The sequence below is a fragment of the Mytilus californianus genome, unplaced genomic scaffold (genome assembly GCF_021869535.1).
Source record: "Mytilus californianus isolate M0D057914Y unplaced genomic scaffold, xbMytCali1.0.p SCAF_2, whole genome shotgun sequence".
NCBI classification, from domain to species: domain Eukaryota; kingdom Metazoa; phylum Mollusca; class Bivalvia; order Mytilida; family Mytilidae; genus Mytilus; species Mytilus californianus.
Window position 1 is genome coordinate 84423757 of NW_026262668.1, and position 19396 is coordinate 84443152.

Sequence of the window (19396 nt, forward strand, 5' to 3'; positions counted from 1 at the left end):
CATCAAACAGAGCAAGCCTTGGCGATACTATAGAAAGCGGAATAACTCTTTGACTATATATTGGAGAAATGCTAATACTTAGTTCCTTCCCCTGATTATGTAATCTGATCTCAGAAGGCGCTTCAGTGCAGATAGAAAGTGGCAGGAAAAATTTGGAACTGAAATTGTACCCACCATCCCTCCCTTGATAACTCATTTCAATAATACTAGATCACACAGAGCTTGGTTGAAAGTATGTAAACTGTTGTAAAAGATTTTATGTCTGGAGAATTTCGGAAAAGGTATCAAACTATGTCATAGGCACTTGGAGACAGGACGATTATTTTAAGCCCTCTCCCTTTTTTCCAAAGTCCGTTATTTTTTTGCTCTCTGTTAAATTCCATGATTTTCGCGTTTTTGTATCATGACTATGAACATACATATAATATAAATAAAGTGTGTTCTCTATTAACTATCCATGATTTCCAAGTGTCTTCTCCACGGCGATCACTGCTATATTATATAGAGAGTCTCTATATATTTTAGGATTATAAACATAGTATACATGCAGAATAACGCGAAAATAATTGTCATGTCCCCGCGTAATTATGAAAATTATGTTTAAAGTGGGGAGTAAAGGGGGTATCTGCACGGACTGAGAACGCGAAATAAAATTGCCATTTCACAATGAGCGAACAATTAAAAATTTCTTGCACATTGATCTATTTATCGATTTCAAGAAACACGGTGAATAACGAACCTTTTTCACGGGTGCACGTGAAATAAAAAGTGGCAAAACACGTTGCACGAAAATAACCCTTTACCCCCTCTTTTAAAGTTTAACATCGGAAGTCTTGGGTTTGACTTAAAAGTCGGTCTGATGACGGAAACAATATCCGGACGCCTTTTTCTTCGTTTTTTATCCCAAAATAATCCAAACTGAATAATCATAAGAATGGATGACAAATGCGACTATGCATGGTACCTATAGGACACAGAGGCATGATGATTAATTTATTGGGAAAGGAAGAGAAGCGACACACAAAATGAAGTCTTCTCGTTTAATAGTATAGATATTATTTTCAAAATAAATCATTTTAAAATTGACATATTTTAACTTTATTTAATTGGAGTATTGTTATTCAACATTATTCGGTAAGGCACATACATATTTTTACTTTGATATACAAGATGTCAGTGTTACATTCGAATGTAACTTCAGCCTCGATGGGCGAATGTAACCCCATCTTTGATGGAATGGGTCAGTAAGGTTTTGTCATTATAAACATATATGTTGTTAATAAATATGATTTATTGATTTAATTATACATGTTTATCATTTTGTTGATTCTTCGTCATTTTAATATTAAATGACAGTTTTCAATTCATACATAATGTTGTTTGCCATTCCTTCATCCCATCAAACAGAGCAAGCCTGTGTTGACAAAAATTGCATTAAATTGAAAAATGTTAATTTTGATCTACGTAGTAATATGTTTTGGTGATATATTGGGAATATATGATATTGTCCTTCACAAACAGTTATAAACTAGAAAAGGTCATTTTTTTAAAGTCAAGAATACCTTTTTTCTTATTCAAATTTTCTTTAAAAAACACGGACCATTTGTTGAAAAACCCGGACGGTTTCACTGTTGCTCTCAAAAAAACCCGGACAATATTAATCATTAAATTGTTTGGGTTAAATACAAGGAAATTGTGCTTCTTTTTTGCTCAAAACATGTATAATATTCAAAATAAGATGGGTAGTCATGTAAAAAAACTATTATAATTACGAGATTGCAGGTAATTGACCTTATCGCATGTTTTATCTCTCGAAAAAACCCGATCTACATTTTAAAAAAGTGGACCGATTCACTCGAAAAACCACGATCCTAGCCGGACACTATACCTACCGTGTAATTGGTGGTAACGAAATGCTTGACTTAATCATTTACCAGAAATACATAACGTTCATTCAAATCCAAAACGAGTTGGGCTATATAATCACTGTAAGATGGTTTCATAGAAACATAACCGTCCAAAAAAGAAAAATTATCAATATGGAACGAATAAACGTCCCTCTTGTCGTAAATTTTAGTAATCAGTTTATTTTTTGTAATTAATTTATTCATTTTGTTGGTTTGGAATCTAATGGTCATTGGTTTAGAGAAAAATACCCAAACCAGTTGGTGTAAAATATGTTTAAAAGAAAATTTGAGGTAAAACAACCAATAAAAAAAACCCAAGAACATTGAAGAAGGTAAAAATGAAAGTCTTCATTTGAATGTTGTCGTTCTATTGATTATTTTGACTTCCTCTAACTTTCTCCCCTTTTAAGAAAACTTCAGTGAACATAATTACATTTATCTAACAATTAAAAGTATAGGTTTGTACAATATTGTGAAAAAAAAGTTACCAGAATTGTATACATCACTTCACATGCTGTGTAAATTAAATGCTAGAACCAGAGAGCATGCGTATCGACAGTCAATACTTTAGAAATAAAATTTATTTGAAGTACAAGGTCAGTATTAGTACTACAGCGACATGTCACTGTTTTTGTCTGAATCAAATGTTTCTATAACTCCTTTACATTAATAGGGGTTTCGCAATGAATATGCATCAACCATAATGAAGATAGTATCTTCTAGTGCATAGTTACGCGTAAGTAAGTTTTTACCCAACGTAAAACACTAAACGATCTTTTTGCAGTAGCGGTAGCAACGGGCATGGCAAGCAGTACAGCGAATAACCTATTCTTTTAAATAATTTAGATTAAAAATTTTTGTTCTCCAAAATTCATGTGAATGTCCGGGCGTTTTTACGTAAACGTAGCTCCGCGCCTGGAAACCGTACGAGCGCCTCATGGTTGGTCAAGGTCGTCACACACCCCGTTGTACTGATAATAAAGGTAACCCCGAGATATTAAAACGTTTAAAGGTATACAGACAAGAAGACTAAAAAGATCAGCATCAAATCTAGCTGTTCTATAAAATCTCCAAAGAGGTCGATTTCTCTTGAATCTAGTGTTCACACATAGTATATAGTATGATGTGTAATGTGTACTTTGATGCTCTTACAACACAATGGCAATACAATGGCTTATATCTAGACAGTTCATCAAGTTTTATACACCCAAAGATGGCGCCAAATCGCATATTTCGTCAAAGAGAAGGTTTGATAAGGCTACTTTAGTAGCCTTAAGAATTCAAAAATCAAAAGTATTTTAAATCGACCAAATAACATACACCAGAAGACCATAAGTCTATAGGACATCAATATCTATATTCTAAATTTTGTCTTACATATTGGCATTAGAGCTTCAAACCTCTTAAATTGTGTACAAAAAAGCGAAACCTGCCAAAATAGCCTCATTTTTTTGGATCTTGTTACTTACATGAATATTTGGATACGCGCAAAGTGGTACCCATAACAATATTTTGCTAAACATGTATTTTAAAAGAATGTCAATGTGTGTAAAATATCTGTGTAGTCAAAGCTGTTGTTCATATATATTTCGACATGTTTATGAATTCCTACTGTGATGAAATTAGGAAATAGTATTTCTAGTATTATGATGTAGACTCTTTAATGTTCAATTTCCAGTAGGATTCGACAACTTTTAGATTTTTTTCCTGTGAGTGAAACAATTACAGGGGAAATTGGTCTTACTCCCTTATTTATGCCTGACTACGACAGAAGGGATAACTATTTTTTGTTCTGGTCTGTTCGTCCTTCCTTCCGTTAGTCCGTCCCTCTTTTCCTCTATCAATTAGTGCATCCGTCCGTTTCAAATTGAATTTTTTGGTCAAGGTAGTTTAACATCCAGTTGTGGTCACATCAACTTCAAACTTGGTTATTATGTTTTTTATGATGTGAACTATTTATATTATATGCCTTATCAAGGGTTAGAACCAAATCGCAATGTTCATTGAACATAAATAAAAAATAAACTAGTAGTGCAGTTTTAAATATTTGAGTTCGCAATTTTTGGTATTAGCATGATTCCTATGCCAACATTATACCAATTTCAATATAACGACTTGTTTTTCTAGTGCAAACTTCTTCAGATACTAGTATGCTCGACACCAAAAAATTAAGGACCAAAACATTCCAGCAAAATTAACTATAGGTCAGCATTAGCATGGTTGTTTTTACCTTCAGATAGATTTGAGTTAAATGATACAATTTATTAACTAGAAATTCAAAGTAATAGCGTATAATTTCATCATCCATACAAATGCTACTATATGCATAGCGGGTAATTTGTGCATATTTTTTTTTTTCGTCTGTGCGTCCCTTCGTTCTTCCTTCCTAATGTTAATCAGCACTATATTCTCATACATGCCAGTTTTTATCAAAAATGATTTTTTGGCCAACTTGGCGGTACTATATAAAGCGGCATATCTCTTTGCGATATGTTGGAGAAATGTTTATTACAAAGTTAGTTCATTCCCCTGTTGTTATCTGATTTCAGAAGGCTCTTCAGTTGCAGGTTGAAAGTGGCAGGGAAATTTGGGAACTGAAATTATATTATAATCTGTTTAATTTGTGTTTACAAAGTACGATTAAATTGTGATTCGAGAAGAAAAGGATTGTTTCTGTGGATAATTATATAATTTTAATATGTAATTTGACATTGATAATTTATATGACCGTAATTTGCAGTAATTTACATATAACTGCTTGAAATGTCCCGAGTTTAAGAGTATTTTAGGTTTTTGAAAAAAAAGTTTTTCCTGTGGTACTTTTTTTATTGAACCGTCACAAAATAAGTACAATAAAAGGTGTCCTGCAAATATTGTGTCTAGTGAGGGATTTTGGATCAGCTGAAGCGCCGGAAATTTTAAAATTAATAGTTTATTTAGAGAGAATTTAATTTCACGATGATAGTTGCCGGGACGAATAATTCGGATCGCAATAACTATGCTAATGGTGTTCACGTCAACTATGGTGTTGGCTTACCACAATAGGTCGGAAATATAAGAGGGGCAATTATTCAAGCTATGAAATGGAAGATAGTTTATCGCAGTTAAGTATTGGACATGTTTTAATTTATGTATTTGCTAAAAGCTATTACGCCTCAGTAAAATTACTCAGAAATTTATTAATTCGATAACGAATGGGAGTCCATTACATTTATATTGTTCAATCTATTTCAAAATTGGGGGTATAACCTGAGTATTATATGCCAACACAGTTTTGTTAACTATGATATATTATAACAGGATGCTTTTGTCACGGGGCTTCCTAGGCACTGCATGGCTTATAAAACGCCATTTCTTATTTAAATATGTTTTATGTACATATATACTTTACTATAACTACGTTTGTAAAGCAGATACACGTCGCATGTCAACATTCTCAAACTTTTTATGTTCCTTGGATACTTTCTAACACGCATCATATTATCATTCACCATAAGACCATACAACTATAGAGACAGGATATAAACAAAGAAAGTCATAAACTATACGGCTTGTAATTAAAAGTGATAACAGTTAAAACACAGCTGCATCATTAATTAATTTTAACGGTCATTCAGACAGTATGCATGAAAACAGTTACTATAGAATTATTTAACAACCCTGACCATAGCAAATTATTGTAGGCAATTAAATACTGAGATCAGAACTGAGATCAGAAATAATTTACAAAGTGTCACTCTATGACACTTTATTTCTTTTTGTTTTACTGTAATTGTAAAATTATACATGTAGTTACTGTTTCAACAACAAGGGCAGACATTGTAAACATTATTCACATACGTGTATTTAAAAAAATTCAAAAAAAATCAAAGTTGAAAGGTTAACAAATATGTATATGGCACTTAAATGAATTTATGGGGCTAAGGTATGTTTGGTAATCAAGAACAGTGCATATGTACCAAGTCAGAAATATGACAGTTTTTTTCCATTCATTTGATTTGTTTGAGCTTTTGATTTTGCCATTTGATAAGGGACTTTCCGTTTTTAATTTTCCTTGGAGTTCGATATTTTTGTTATTTTACTTTTTATGGAACTTATATAAATTTATTGTACTTGGATACATTATGTACTCAAGATGGGTGAATATGACACTTTAGTACGTTTGGTGATTTGATGAGCAGTGCATATGGCACTTAAATAAATTTATTTTACTTGGATACATTATGTACTTAAGATGAGTGCATATGACACTTAGATGAATTTATGATGCTCTAGTACATATGGTGCTTTGATGAGCAGTGCATACGGCACTTATATAGATTTGTTTTGCTTGAGTACATATTGCATTTAGGATGGGTGCACATGGCACTTGAATGAATTTAGGTGGCTTGAGTATATATGGTACGTAAGAGAAGTGCATATGGCATTTATATGTTTTAGTTTGTAACCCGGATTTGTTTTTTCTCAATCGATTTATGAATTTCGAACAGCGGTATACTACTGTTGCCTTTGATTTTTATGTACAAATGGCACTAAGTGGACGTTGAACTTCATATCATGCATTTGATATATTTAATGTTATCTTTCAGCTTTCACCTTATTAGAGATGACTTCGCAATTACATAAAAGAAGTAATCGCAAAAGAAAAAGGACCCAGAGGCTGGGGGAGACCATGGGAAACACAGACAATGCTGATCTAAGGGTGGATGTACCTAATATTGATATTCCTTTACCCAGCTCATCAAATTCAAATACAAATTCTGATCAGTTGTCTGGGTATTCACAGTCCAATCCTGTTCAAAACTCAAACACTGATTCTTCAAATCCGAATGTTCCAAAGACTGATAATGAAACTAATGATGATCAAGTTCTGAAGATATTAACAGTTGCAACATCAATCATCACACAAACTGTTGTTACAATTCTCAAAATTACTGGTGTTATACAAGGCAAGGATGCAAATACATCAGATCTTACTTTAACACCAGCACTGACAGACCAGTCGCAGAGTGTTAATTCCATGTTGCCATCAACGCAAAGTAACACTACATTTAATGCAACAGGCATGACGGCACCATCCCATTCACACAACTCAAATATGACCAATAACCCATCATGTGAAAGCAGCAATTATTCGTGCTCAAATGTTATTAGCAGAGGCTGCTAACAGTGTTCGGCGTCAGTTAAAGGAACTCCGAATCAACAAGTGGTTAACCATTTACTTCAGAATAATTCAAGCGAAGGTACATCTTCAACAGATTTAGGTGGTCAAGGTCTATCTCGTCCACAGGCTTTGGGTGTGAACCAAAAACTTAAAGCTGATATTTGGTCAAATAAATTCACTAACCTGGAAGATTTACTTAAATCCAAATCTAGAGTGGTAAAATATGTTCCAGTAGAGAAGGATGATTCTTTAACATTTATTGTCCCCCGCGCAACGCGTTGCGGGGGACATAGAAATACCGGGCGTCCGTCTGTCCGTCCGTCCGGTCTTGTTAGCACTCTCACATGTACAATTCTCACCAGATTTTTATGAAACTTATATTATAGGTTTATATCAGCAATGTCTTAGACGAGTTCGAAAATCAATGCCGATCAATTATATTTAGAAGAATTATGCCCCTTGGATACATTATTTATATGGAAAATTGCATTGTTAGCGTTTTCATTTGTTCAATTCTTGACAGATTTTTATGAAACTTATATCATAGGTTTATATTAGCAATGTCTTGGACAACTTTGAAAATCAGTACCGATCAATTATTTTTAAAAGAGTTATGCCCCCTTGGAAACATTAATTATATTGAAATTTGCATCGTAAGCGTTCTCATGTGTTCAATTCTTGCCAGAATTTTATGAAACTTATATCAAAGGTTTGTATCAGCATGAGTTTGACACTTTCGAAAATAAGTTGTGATCAAATATTTATAACGAGTTATGCCCCTTGGAAATATTGATTATAATGGAAATCACATTGCATTTGCTCTGAAGCCTTCATTTCTCTAAGATATTGATAAAAAGTTTTAAAGAAAAAAAAAAGTGCTTTTTTTAGTAATTGCCCTTGTACATGGGGAGATAAAATATGTGCAACGCGGGGGACATTTGAACTCTGTTCTTTTATTGAAGGTAATAGTAAAAGTGCTAAAATTGTGTCTATGGCGCAGTGGCAAGAAGCCTTTCGCATTTATGGGGCAATTTATTTTGAAAAACATCCTCATGAATCACCATAACTTATGAAATATGCGGCTACCATTGCAAATGTGGCAGAAAAAGCGGGATTTGAGGCAGCATTTTCTTATGATCAGGCATATAGGCAGTGGAGGGAAATAGACCCTTTGCATTTACCATGGATTGGAGTAAATGGGGAATTGTTCAATGAGGCATTAGCCATAGGGCTTATTGGTAAAACCAATGACTGAAACAGCCCTTTCCTTCGGTCCATATAAAACGGAAAAAGTTTTGTTATGCCTTCAACAATGTTCTTTACAGCACAGCCAAAATTTGTGGATTTGAACACATCTGCCAGCTTTGCAATGGAGATTACAGCAGAGTGGATTGCAAACAAGATGTTTTGATGAAATCAAAATTATTTATGTACATCTTTATCATTTCTATAAAGAATTAAATTGAATCAAAGTAGGACGACTATAGAAGATATAATTATGTAGATGACTAAAAAATTAAATGGGGACAGGAGCCTCTTTCATTCAATCCTTGATACATGGAGTATTAAATATTGTAATATTTTGTAGTTTATATGGTTGTTGTTCAACCATAATGAAAGAGATTATACACATGAAGAGATCAATGTCATAAGACATCTAAATTGGAACTATGTTTGTTAGTGTGATTTAAAATGAAATGGGGACATGGGCCTCTTTCAATTCCATCCATTGTACAATGAAAACTTAAGGTGTAATATTGTGTAGTTTATATGGCTGTGGTTAGGTGTTGGTTGCCATGGGGACATGGGGCTATGACAACCCATTGATGTAATTCATGGCATCCATAGTCCGAGAAGATATATATATATATATATATATGTTTATATAAATGTCACAAGACATCTTAATTACAACCAGGGTTGATATTGTGCAGTGGAATAAACGGTTTTATTTTCTTCTTTGTAACGATGTTGTAATATTTACAATATATACAATAATTTTCTATCACTATTTTAAAACATTGTTTTCGAGGATAACTTAACACATGATAAAAACGAAGTGTTTACGTTTGCAACTATTGTTCATGCAACTTTACACTTATTGAACCCGATTCTCAGAGAGATTATAAAACCAAAAGTAATGAATCATCCCCATCTGTCATTGCAGACGACTATAGCTTGAACTCTAGACGAACCTTTTGTCATGAAATTTTGGAATCCCATAAAGTTTGAGCATTGTAAAAATCTGTGGGAAATACTATTGTCTTTCACAAAATTAAACTGACGAAAATAGTGTATCGTATCAACACAATTATAAGCGCAATCAAAAAGAATAAAAACGAATATGGTAAGTATAGGTTTCTTTGTTGTTTGGTTGCTGTGGGGACAGGGGCCTCTGGCAGTCATGTTAAAATCTGTAAATACATGTATAATCATGGGATTGGTGAATTGGGCCTTAAGTAACCAGAATGAAAGCTCTTAGATACATGTAGATAATCTAGATTTGTGCATTTCTTTTGGTGTTGGGCCTAATTGGTTTTTGAAATTTTTTGTCACTGGCTTGGATGGGGGATATTGTTACAAGGAGGGCTTTGTGTAACAATATGATGGCGAATGTAACCCCATTTTTGATGGAATGGGTCAATGAGGGTTTGTCATTATAAACATATATGTTGTTTATAAATATGATTTATTGATTTAATTATACATGTTTATCATTTTGTTGCTTCTTCGTCATTTTAATAATAAATGACAGTTTTGAATTCATACATGTGTTTGTCTGTCATTCCTTCATCCCATCAAACAGAGCAAGCCTGTGTTGACAAAAATGCTAATGCAATCGTAGCGGTACTGTATAAAGCGGCATAACTCTTTGACTTTATGTTGGAAAAATGTTTAGTACAAAGTTGGTTCCTTCCCCTGTTGTTATCTGATTTCATAAGGCGCTTCAGTTGCAGATTGAAAGTGGCAGGAAAATCTGGGAACTGAAACTATACCCCAATCCCTCCCTGGATAACTGATTTCTATAATAATTATTTTTAAATCATTTTAAAATTGACATACTTTAAGTACGGCACATTCATATTTTTACTTTGTTATACAAGATTTAAGTGTTATATTCGAATATAACCCCATCCTTGATGGGCGAATGTAGTCCCATCTTTGATTCGATGGATCAGTAAGGTTTTGTCATTATAAACATATATGTTGTTTATAAATATGATTTATTGATTTAATTATACATGTTTATCATTTTGTTGCTTCTTCCTTATTTTAATAATAAATGAGTTTTCAATTCATACATGTGTTTGTTTGTCATACCTTCATCTCATCAACAGAACAAGCCTGTGTTGACAAAAAAAGTATTTAACAATATTTTACAAATTGAATAGCAAATGAAATATTATACTGTATTATACATACGCGTCATCACATAACTCTGGCTTCTTCATTTTAGTGCCACGTTTAACCACACTAGATACGTCTGTGTTTTGTACACCTGGGTATGGTGTTTCACCTTTAGAAATTAAAACATTTTTTGCAATGTATATAAAAATAGAAATGAATGTATGGTATTGCAAAAAAACATAATCAATTATGTCTGGTATTGTGATATTTTATTATGGTCTTAGAACTTTTTAAAAGCTATAAACTCTCTTAAATGACTCCCGTACATTATGTATGTAGTTTGTTGCCATGCAAAACATTTGCTCTACCCAATATACCCACGATTTCATGTGAAAGAGTTGGTAAAATCATCTTCAAGGGTAACATAAAGACTGAAGTTTCTGCATTACACAGTCTAATCTAAGATAATAAAATCTTATTTATGTATTTAAATAACTAAAATAATTTCGAAAGTATTCATTAATTTTACAAATTTTGCAATTTCAGGGGCTCTTATCGTACCTACAAAACGTTAATTTCTTAACTTATGAAATCATTGTCATGTAGTGGGTGTTAACAACAGGCACTTGTCGCTGAAAAATCTTAGGTGTATAGGTACATTTGTACTTTTTTTAGAGACAAATGCCTGTGGTGTTTACATCTTTCCTCGTTCTAATCTAAGACCTACACACTAATCATTATTACAGAGATTTGTTCCATCATAACTTTCTAAATTGAACTGTACTTTTTAAATCAAGCCTAGCTACATGCTAACTACGTCTTTTAAATTAAATTCAAAGTTTGAAGCATCTACTTAAAATATCTCAAATATGCGTTTTCTATGAATGTTTTTGTGTTTGTTAGCACGTATGTTTTTTTTCTAAATAAAAAAACACCATTGTATACGTTTACCGTGAACAGCCTGCAAAATAAATCCTGTCTTTCATTATAATCGCGTCGGGTTTTTTTTATTATTTCTAAACCAAAATCTGAAACTTTAAGAATGAATCTATAAGGTTTTACCAAGAGAAAATATTTCCCACATAACGATGCCATATGAAAACACGTCACTCAACTCATTTGCATATTTAGTTGTTTTCATGCATTCTGGAGCCATCCATTTAATTGGAATTCTCTCCTATAAAAATTATTGTAAAGCGTTTCATGTATAATAATAAAACATCATCAATTGCATATGTACTAATAATAGAAACTTTATAGGTTCTCGGATAGCTTTTTTATTTTCTTCTTTATTGTTGTCTTTCCTTAGGTAAGTCTCTTTAAAAATGCATTCACTTTTCAGACATATTATATAGTCACCCGAATCTGGTTGAAACCCGTATGTTAAAGAACATTCAGTTGTTGTTTTTTTTTTTTGTGTCGTTTGGTTGCTGTCTCATTGACGTACAAATATATGCCAACGATCGTCGTATTCAAAATTAGCATGATTAGACACGTTGACAGAATACTCTCCCCACCCAAAAAAAAACCGAGTTATTTATACTTTGTTTGAAGGGTTGAAATAAAAGATAAATATGTTGGCAACGACGACATCTGAAAATATCTGGTATTGATAATGGTCTATATCTCTACTCATCTAAATGATATTCACAGATTTTTTTGTGTCTCCTGTTTGATTTGCTTCCGGATCAGGGCCGAATCCTGTGATTTTTGGAGCATACTGATCGTTGAGTAACACATTTCGTGCTGCTAACCGCCTGTGTACCACCTAAAACAATAATAAATTGGTGTTTTATAAGAAGAAAACAAGGTAAGCTATTTCTTATATTGTTATAAAAGAGGTAGGACACAATTCTATTGAATTTATTTCACAACAAGGCAATTCACTGACAGTCCTCGAATCTTTACTAAAATTCACAGAATTATAGAATGATACGCGTACTTAATTGTTATAATAACATTAAGGCGTATTTCCGAATTGTGAAATATATATATATATATATATATATATTGTTTTTGCGATATAAATTAATTGATTTGGTTAATGAGTGTCCTTCAATGCAAAACTTTATAAAAACGTGTTAAATTTCCCATAGAATTGCCCTCAATAGAAATCAACTAGAATTATGTCAAATCGTCAATATCTTTTTTTAAAGTATCTTGTATAGGCTTCTTATTAAACAAATTTCATATACAACAAGTATTTGTGCTACAATGCATGATTGCCAATGAGACAATTAACCACAAGAGTCGAAATGACAAGTATTTATTAGGCCTTCAACAATCAGCAAAATCCAGTTGGTTTTTAACAACTTTCTAATTTTTTCGAGTGTAACAAAAACAATCGTAATATGCCCTACACCTTACAAAAGGCAAAAAGCAGTTAAAACTTTGATAACCAGCATCCTGTACTACCTTCATGGAAACATGTTTAAAGAACAAATTTTGTCAAAAATAAAATCAATATTATTGAGTATTTGGTTTGATATCATTATCATTATCTTTTATTCATATAAGTACTGTAAAATAAAAATTCGGATGCAGAATTTTAAAATGTAAAATTACAAGCGATAAGAAACGCAAATATGGTAGTTTGCTAATTTCTACGTCATTTGATATCTGGTAAAGAGCTGTTTCATTGGCAATCATACCACATCTTCTTATTTTTATAGCACATTTAAAAGTAATACGCTTCTCCATCTTTCACTCGAAATGCTAAATGAAACACCACATCATGGATTTTTACTATCATGAATAGTTAAAAGGCAAAACTACAATAGAATTTGACTCATTTGACTCAATTTTATTACGGTATATAATGCAACAATGCACAAGATATATAAATGTTCAAAAACACACACACACACTTGTACATATGCAACAATGAGAAGATAGAATGAATGATTTTTCGTGAAAATCTACTTAGGTCTGTTATAGTGTAATTATATTGTCTTCATCGCTGCGCCAATGCTTATGAAGGCAAGAAAATGATTACTAGTAAAGAACGATTGATAATTCAACACTTGTCCCGTTTAAATAACTTTCATATCTATAATACCATTGCAGTATTATATTGAATTGTACTAACCCGACCGAATGCAAGGAAGGTGTTACTTTCGTCGTTCATCATTAAATTGAAAACAAATATTTTCTTTAAGATCTGCAGGATATACTTTACCTGCTTAGAAGCTAAATAATCCATTCCTTCACAAATACCAAGTGTTATTCGGAACAATCTTTCCTCTAATTCAACAGTAACGTTTGATCTGACGGACTCTAGAAACTCCTTCAGAACTGCTTTAGAACAATATTCTAAAATCATGATAGGACCACCTACAAAACAGAATTTGTGTCAACTTTCAAATTATAGCACCCTAAACGGAGTTGGGGTGACATATTGTTATTCTACGTTTTTTTTTCTTATTTTATTTTTTCTTCCGCTTTTTTTTTATCCAGCTTTTATCTTGGAATTGCATGAATAAACTCTTATAGATACCAGGATTGAAATTTTGTACGCCGGACGCGCGTTTCGTCTTTAAAAGACTCATCAGTGACGCTCGAATAAAAAAAAGTTAAAAAGGCCCAAAAAAGTACGAAGTTGAAGAGCATTGAGGACCCAAAATACCTAAAAGTTTTGCCAAATACAGCTAATGAACCAATTCTAACGAAACTATACAATAATGTTAACCATCATGTGCATAAGTGCAATCGGGGTACGGCATTTTTAAGATGGCTGCCGTTACCACGGAAACTGCAAAAATGTGGAAAAAAAAATCTTAATTCTAAATCTTTTAGAATAAGACCCAATTGGATGAAACTTTAAGGAAATGTTACCTGTTATACCTAGATGTCTTGACGGTATTTAAAAATTCCAAAATGGCTGCCATTGCCATGGCAACGGGTGAGATGTTTAACATTGACTCTTATGGAAAAACACATAAAACTAGCATTTTTTAAAGAATATAAGATCAAACACAATGAAAATGTATTGACATTTAACATGTTATGGGTCAATGTGGTATATGTTGTTGGAATTTTAGCAATGGCTACCGTTACTATGGAAACAGCATAAATGACCAAAAATTTTAATGCACCAAACTTTATGAAACTTTACAGAAATGTTTACTAGTATGTGAACAGTTGATATTTTAGTTTGGAATTTCAAAATGGAAACAGCATGTAAAAAATTGGAAAATGCTTCAAACTTTCTGAAAATTTACAGAAATATGTGTCGTCCTGCATTTATGTGTATTGACTGTATAAAATTTTCAAATTGGCTGCAGTTTAGTGGCAATTGGCGGACGAGGCTGCCATCTGCGTGCAATTGCATATCTAGTTTGTATTTGCTTCTCTAAAGTTTGTTTGTAGTGCAATGGTCGGCTTCATAGTACAATGCACAACACCGTCACAAGATATAACTTATTTGGATAATTACAGAATATTCTCATTGCCAAAGTGATTTTACTTGGATTTGATTTTTTTCCAGTTTCAATGCCTCTTCTGTTATAGTCTTTAACTCAATTAAAATTAAATTTTCACATCAATGTTCCGACTATTTCTTCTTTTCAAACACCTTTACTAATATAGGTCATTACACAGACTTCCCAAACAAAACACAAGTGGATGAAACTGTCTTCCAAAATTTAATCATGTGTCATTATAATTTTTATTCACTTAAAAATTTTTATATAATCAAAAGTTACTGTCATTTTGTTACAAAATATTCAATTTGATATATAAATATTGAATAGAGATACGAATGCAACAAACATCTCATATTGTTGCAAATTGCTTGACATTGTTCAAAGTAAATCAATGCCCAATCTATGCTTTTGGTATAAATTTGACAACTGTATACCGTATCAGATTCTTTATTACATGCATAGTAGTGATTGTATGTAGTTTGTGCTGACACTATTTCCCTGGTAAGAACTTTATATGAACTATCAAAAAACATAATAAAAAATTCCAATCCTCCAAAACCAATCCTTTAAGTCTTTTTTAAAATCTTTATATGTGTTATGTTTGCATATTGCTTAATTCATTTCCATTTATGTATATAAAGTGATATGATCGTAGGGTCATTGGCCTGGTGTTGTGTTACTGGGACATATTACGTCCCACGGTATAATCATTTTTCAAGATGGAGTTATGCATGTTATGGGTGATAAAATGCATAATGCTGAAAAGCACTAAAACCGTAAAATATACTGTGTGATGTTTTCTGCAATGTAAATGTAGATTGGAAATGATTAATACATATCAGTCGGTGATCGTATGATTCATTTATTGACGTTGAGCAGAAATTTTATCTGGTAACTATATACTCTATTTAAAATGAGGCCGTTGAGAATGAGAATTGAGAACCAAGGTTTTAAAGATATTTTTCACCGTCTTTGTACTATAGTATCAATGTTGTTTTAAATACAAGACTTTCCAACCATTTAGACAAGAGAAATATATTCACTGATTGCCAAGCTGGCTTTAAAAGTAAAACAAGGACAACAGACCACATGTTTATCCTCAAATGCTAAATAGGTAAATATACTAATTGCAAGGGAAGTAAATTTTATGCTTGTTTTATTGACTTTAAAAGAGCTTTTGATACTGTGATACACCCAGGTACCCTTATCAAAATGCCAAAGTCAGACATTGGGGGAAAATTCTACCATACCATTTAGATAAACACATGTATACTCTCAATAACCATACCATTAAACCTATTATTTTGTATGACTCAGAGATATGGAGAATGTTCAAAACTGACTCTGCATCTTGTAAAAAAGATGCTATAAATATACTTGAAAATATATACCAGAACAATGTTGCTGATAAAATGAACTTAAAATTCTGTAAGCATACTTCAGGCTTTAATAATAAAAGTACAAATGTTGCTGTACAATCAGATTAAGAAGATTTTCTATATATTTTAATATTGTTATACCTATGATAAGCTATTTGCATTGATTACATCCTTGTAACTCAAATTTATTGAAAAAAAACTTTATATGTGACAAGAATATGTATTAAAATAACATTATCTCCTAGTATTCCTCTGTTAAATTATTCTAAAAATGCTTGAATTGAAAGAAACATATTGTATTGATTATTCAATTAATAGATTAAAATAACTTATTATGAAAAAGTTAAAGACATTGCTTTTGAAAGCATGGTACAATGAAAAGGATAATGTTACTGGAAAGCTGGATACATATTTTTCTCACAAAAGTATTTTTCAAATGGAAAAATATCTTGATATTAAAATTTTGAATTAAGACTATTGGGTAACTTTTTCATAAGTGCCCACCAATTACAAGTGGAAAAAGAGCGACATAAAACAAACCTATAGATATGTCACAGAGGACTTGTAAATTTTGTTCTCATAATGATATAGAAAATGAGTTTCATTTCTTAATAAACTGTCCATTATACAATAACTTCGTGAATTATTGTATGCACAAGTTGATGCGCACTGTCAAAATTTTAATAACTTAGACTGCAAATCAAATTTTGTATAGTTAATGACAACTGAAGATAAATAAATACTTGAAAAAAGAGTTTTGAATTGAGATCGGAAAAGTCTGTAAATGGCTAAGTCTCTTTTTGTTTATCTATATTTATTGAATTTTAAATAAAACACATTACTTTATCTATGTGTATGCATTATACATGTATACGTTAATGCCTAATGTATGTGTTAAACTGCAGTCAAAATTGTAAAGGTGCTTATCCAGTTCTTGCTATTTAAATGTTATATATATAAATATTTTGTAATTGGTTGCTGCATGTACATGGGATAAAATTACCCTTTTATTCAATCAGTTGGGACTTCATTTTTTTCCAGACATATCTTGAAAGTTTATTAGATACTGTTTAAAGGGAGAGAAATAATCTTTACATATTAATTTATTGTCTCCCCTATTAACTTTTCTCTTTCATGTGTATGCACTAACTATTCATTGTTCTATTGTGTTGTATTTTCTTATGTCATTGTCATAAAAAAAAATCATTGTAATCATTGGTCCATAACTGGTCAAATAAAAAATTTCTATTTGTATTTGTATTTCTATTTCTATAGTACAAATTGGTCACAGCAAATCATATTACAGACCGTTAAACGTTATAGCAATCTCGAGCTAAGTATACAAATGTACATCTATTTTCCATAATGTTTCAGTAATTGTATTATGTTACGACCAGAAGTAAAAGTTAAAGATGCCAAAATTTTACTCAAATCTAAATCTGTGGCATCATCTATTCACAGTAACTTTGTATAATGCCCCGGGAACATCGAGTATTACTCCAGGTAGTTCACATATAGCCAGTTGCATATATTTTACAGATATATGTTTAAGCATGTTATCGTTTCCTATCGAAGGTTTGATGGTATGTATGCGTAAGCAATCAGTATTCTCCATGAAATGTAACCAATAAAAATAAAGTAGAGTTAAATCACATTAATTAACTAAACATAAACAGTATATTTGATTTTGATGTCCCTGTATAATGTTCTGTGCATATTAAGCCTTAAACAATGTTGCATGGAGTGTACCTTAAGAAAGGTTATTCCAGAAACGCATGCCGTTGCACCTCAATCGATATCATACCTATTTGTTTATATAATTCTATTATGTCTTTACTCACGAATATCATCGTTAACAGATCCAATAAAATCCAAGATATTTTTGTGATGTCCAATTTTTGTCCCATAAAAATTTATCTTTCCTTTCATCTTTATGACGTTATCTTCATTCTGGTCATCTTCAAACAGAGAAATAAACGTGCAACTAAGTCTGATGTTTCAACATAAAACAATATTCCTCTATTCAATCATTCAATAACGACAGGACTTGCTTCGATGTACAAATATTTCTGTCATTTTTTTATATATAAATCTATATTTTGTTCATCAAGCAAAACAACATTATTTTCATTTACACTGTTATTTTAAATGATACATTCAAACGAAACCATCATTTCGGCTATTAAATGTCGCAATACACTATTGTGTAATCTATGGGATGGGAAACTTAAAAAAAAACGGAGCAGTGTCAAATTTAAATAAACTAACACTTAACAATTAACATTAATCGTTTTTGTTATTTGAAAGATGTTATTGCTGGTGGATCTTTTATAGTTTCTGTTTAATTTATTTAGATTTATTAAACGTATGATGACACTTGTCAATAATCTATTGACAAAGACTGTGTGCGTTGCCTTGTAAATGTCTTCTAAATAAATCGTCTGTGGTGTCATTTGAATGTTGTCATTTCTTTCTCTTGAATGGTTATGTATTTTCTAATATGGAAGATTTTCATCTATATAATTTACACAATAAGTTATCATCAAGAAATTTTCTACTTCAACAATACCTTTTAAAGTTTTTGCCACAACTTTTCTGACTTCCAGGTGGTTAAAGTATTGAGCCAAATAAATTATAGCGAATCGTCCACGTGCAAGTTCTGTTTCTAAAGATAAATCTTGTCTTGAGATCGTCCACGTATCTTGGCCTTGTGTTTCCATTGCACCGTAAAAATATATATCATCATCGTTATTCGACATCTGGGCTCTGTTCTAATAAAAAGTTGAAACAGAAATTAAAGTTGGGTTTATTATGTTCTAGTTACACTCCTTATAATTTATTGTACTTTAAAGTATTAGCCTTCATAATGGTTTTGAATTTAATTTTTTTTTGTAAAATGTCATTCCTCATTCTTCTGATTTTCAATGTTTATTTTTATATCTAAGTTATCTAAATTTTTAGAGAGTCCAGAGATCTTTACTACAATTAATGAATTATCCTCATATTCATTCTTCGGTATGTAAAACTTTACAATTTTCTTTTATAAACATGCATTATTTCATTGAAACTATGGTCAATAGCAAGTTGTATGGGCATTACAAACAATACTTAACATCTTTTCGCTGTGTCATTTGATCATATTTATTATCTAATATCTATGAGTGACATTAAAAG

At 31.7% G+C, this 19396-nt stretch overlaps 1 protein-coding gene across 4 annotated transcripts in view; it reads right to left on the minus strand.

The window, feature by feature from the left end:
- Window positions 1–19396, minus strand: part of LOC127730318 (proto-oncogene tyrosine-protein kinase receptor Ret-like) — a 118987-nt gene that overhangs the window by 73908 nt on the left and 25683 nt on the right. For 2 of the 4 annotated variants that reach the window (XM_052238653.1, XM_052238651.1), the window contains exons 12-17: window positions 18792–18993; window positions 18064–18180; window positions 13598–13752; window positions 12071–12187; window positions 11482–11596; window positions 10495–10588 (exon numbers count right to left, since the gene is read on the minus strand). In XM_052238653.1, the coding sequence (XP_052094613.1) occupies window positions 10495–10588; window positions 11482–11596; window positions 12071–12187; window positions 13598–13752; window positions 18064–18180; window positions 18792–18993 (800 nt within the window). The remainder of the gene's footprint in view (window positions 1–10494; window positions 10589–11481; window positions 11597–12070; window positions 12188–13597; window positions 13753–18063; window positions 18181–18791; window positions 18994–19396) is intronic. The other 2 variants (XM_052238654.1, XM_052238652.1) reach the window with 2 other exon arrangements.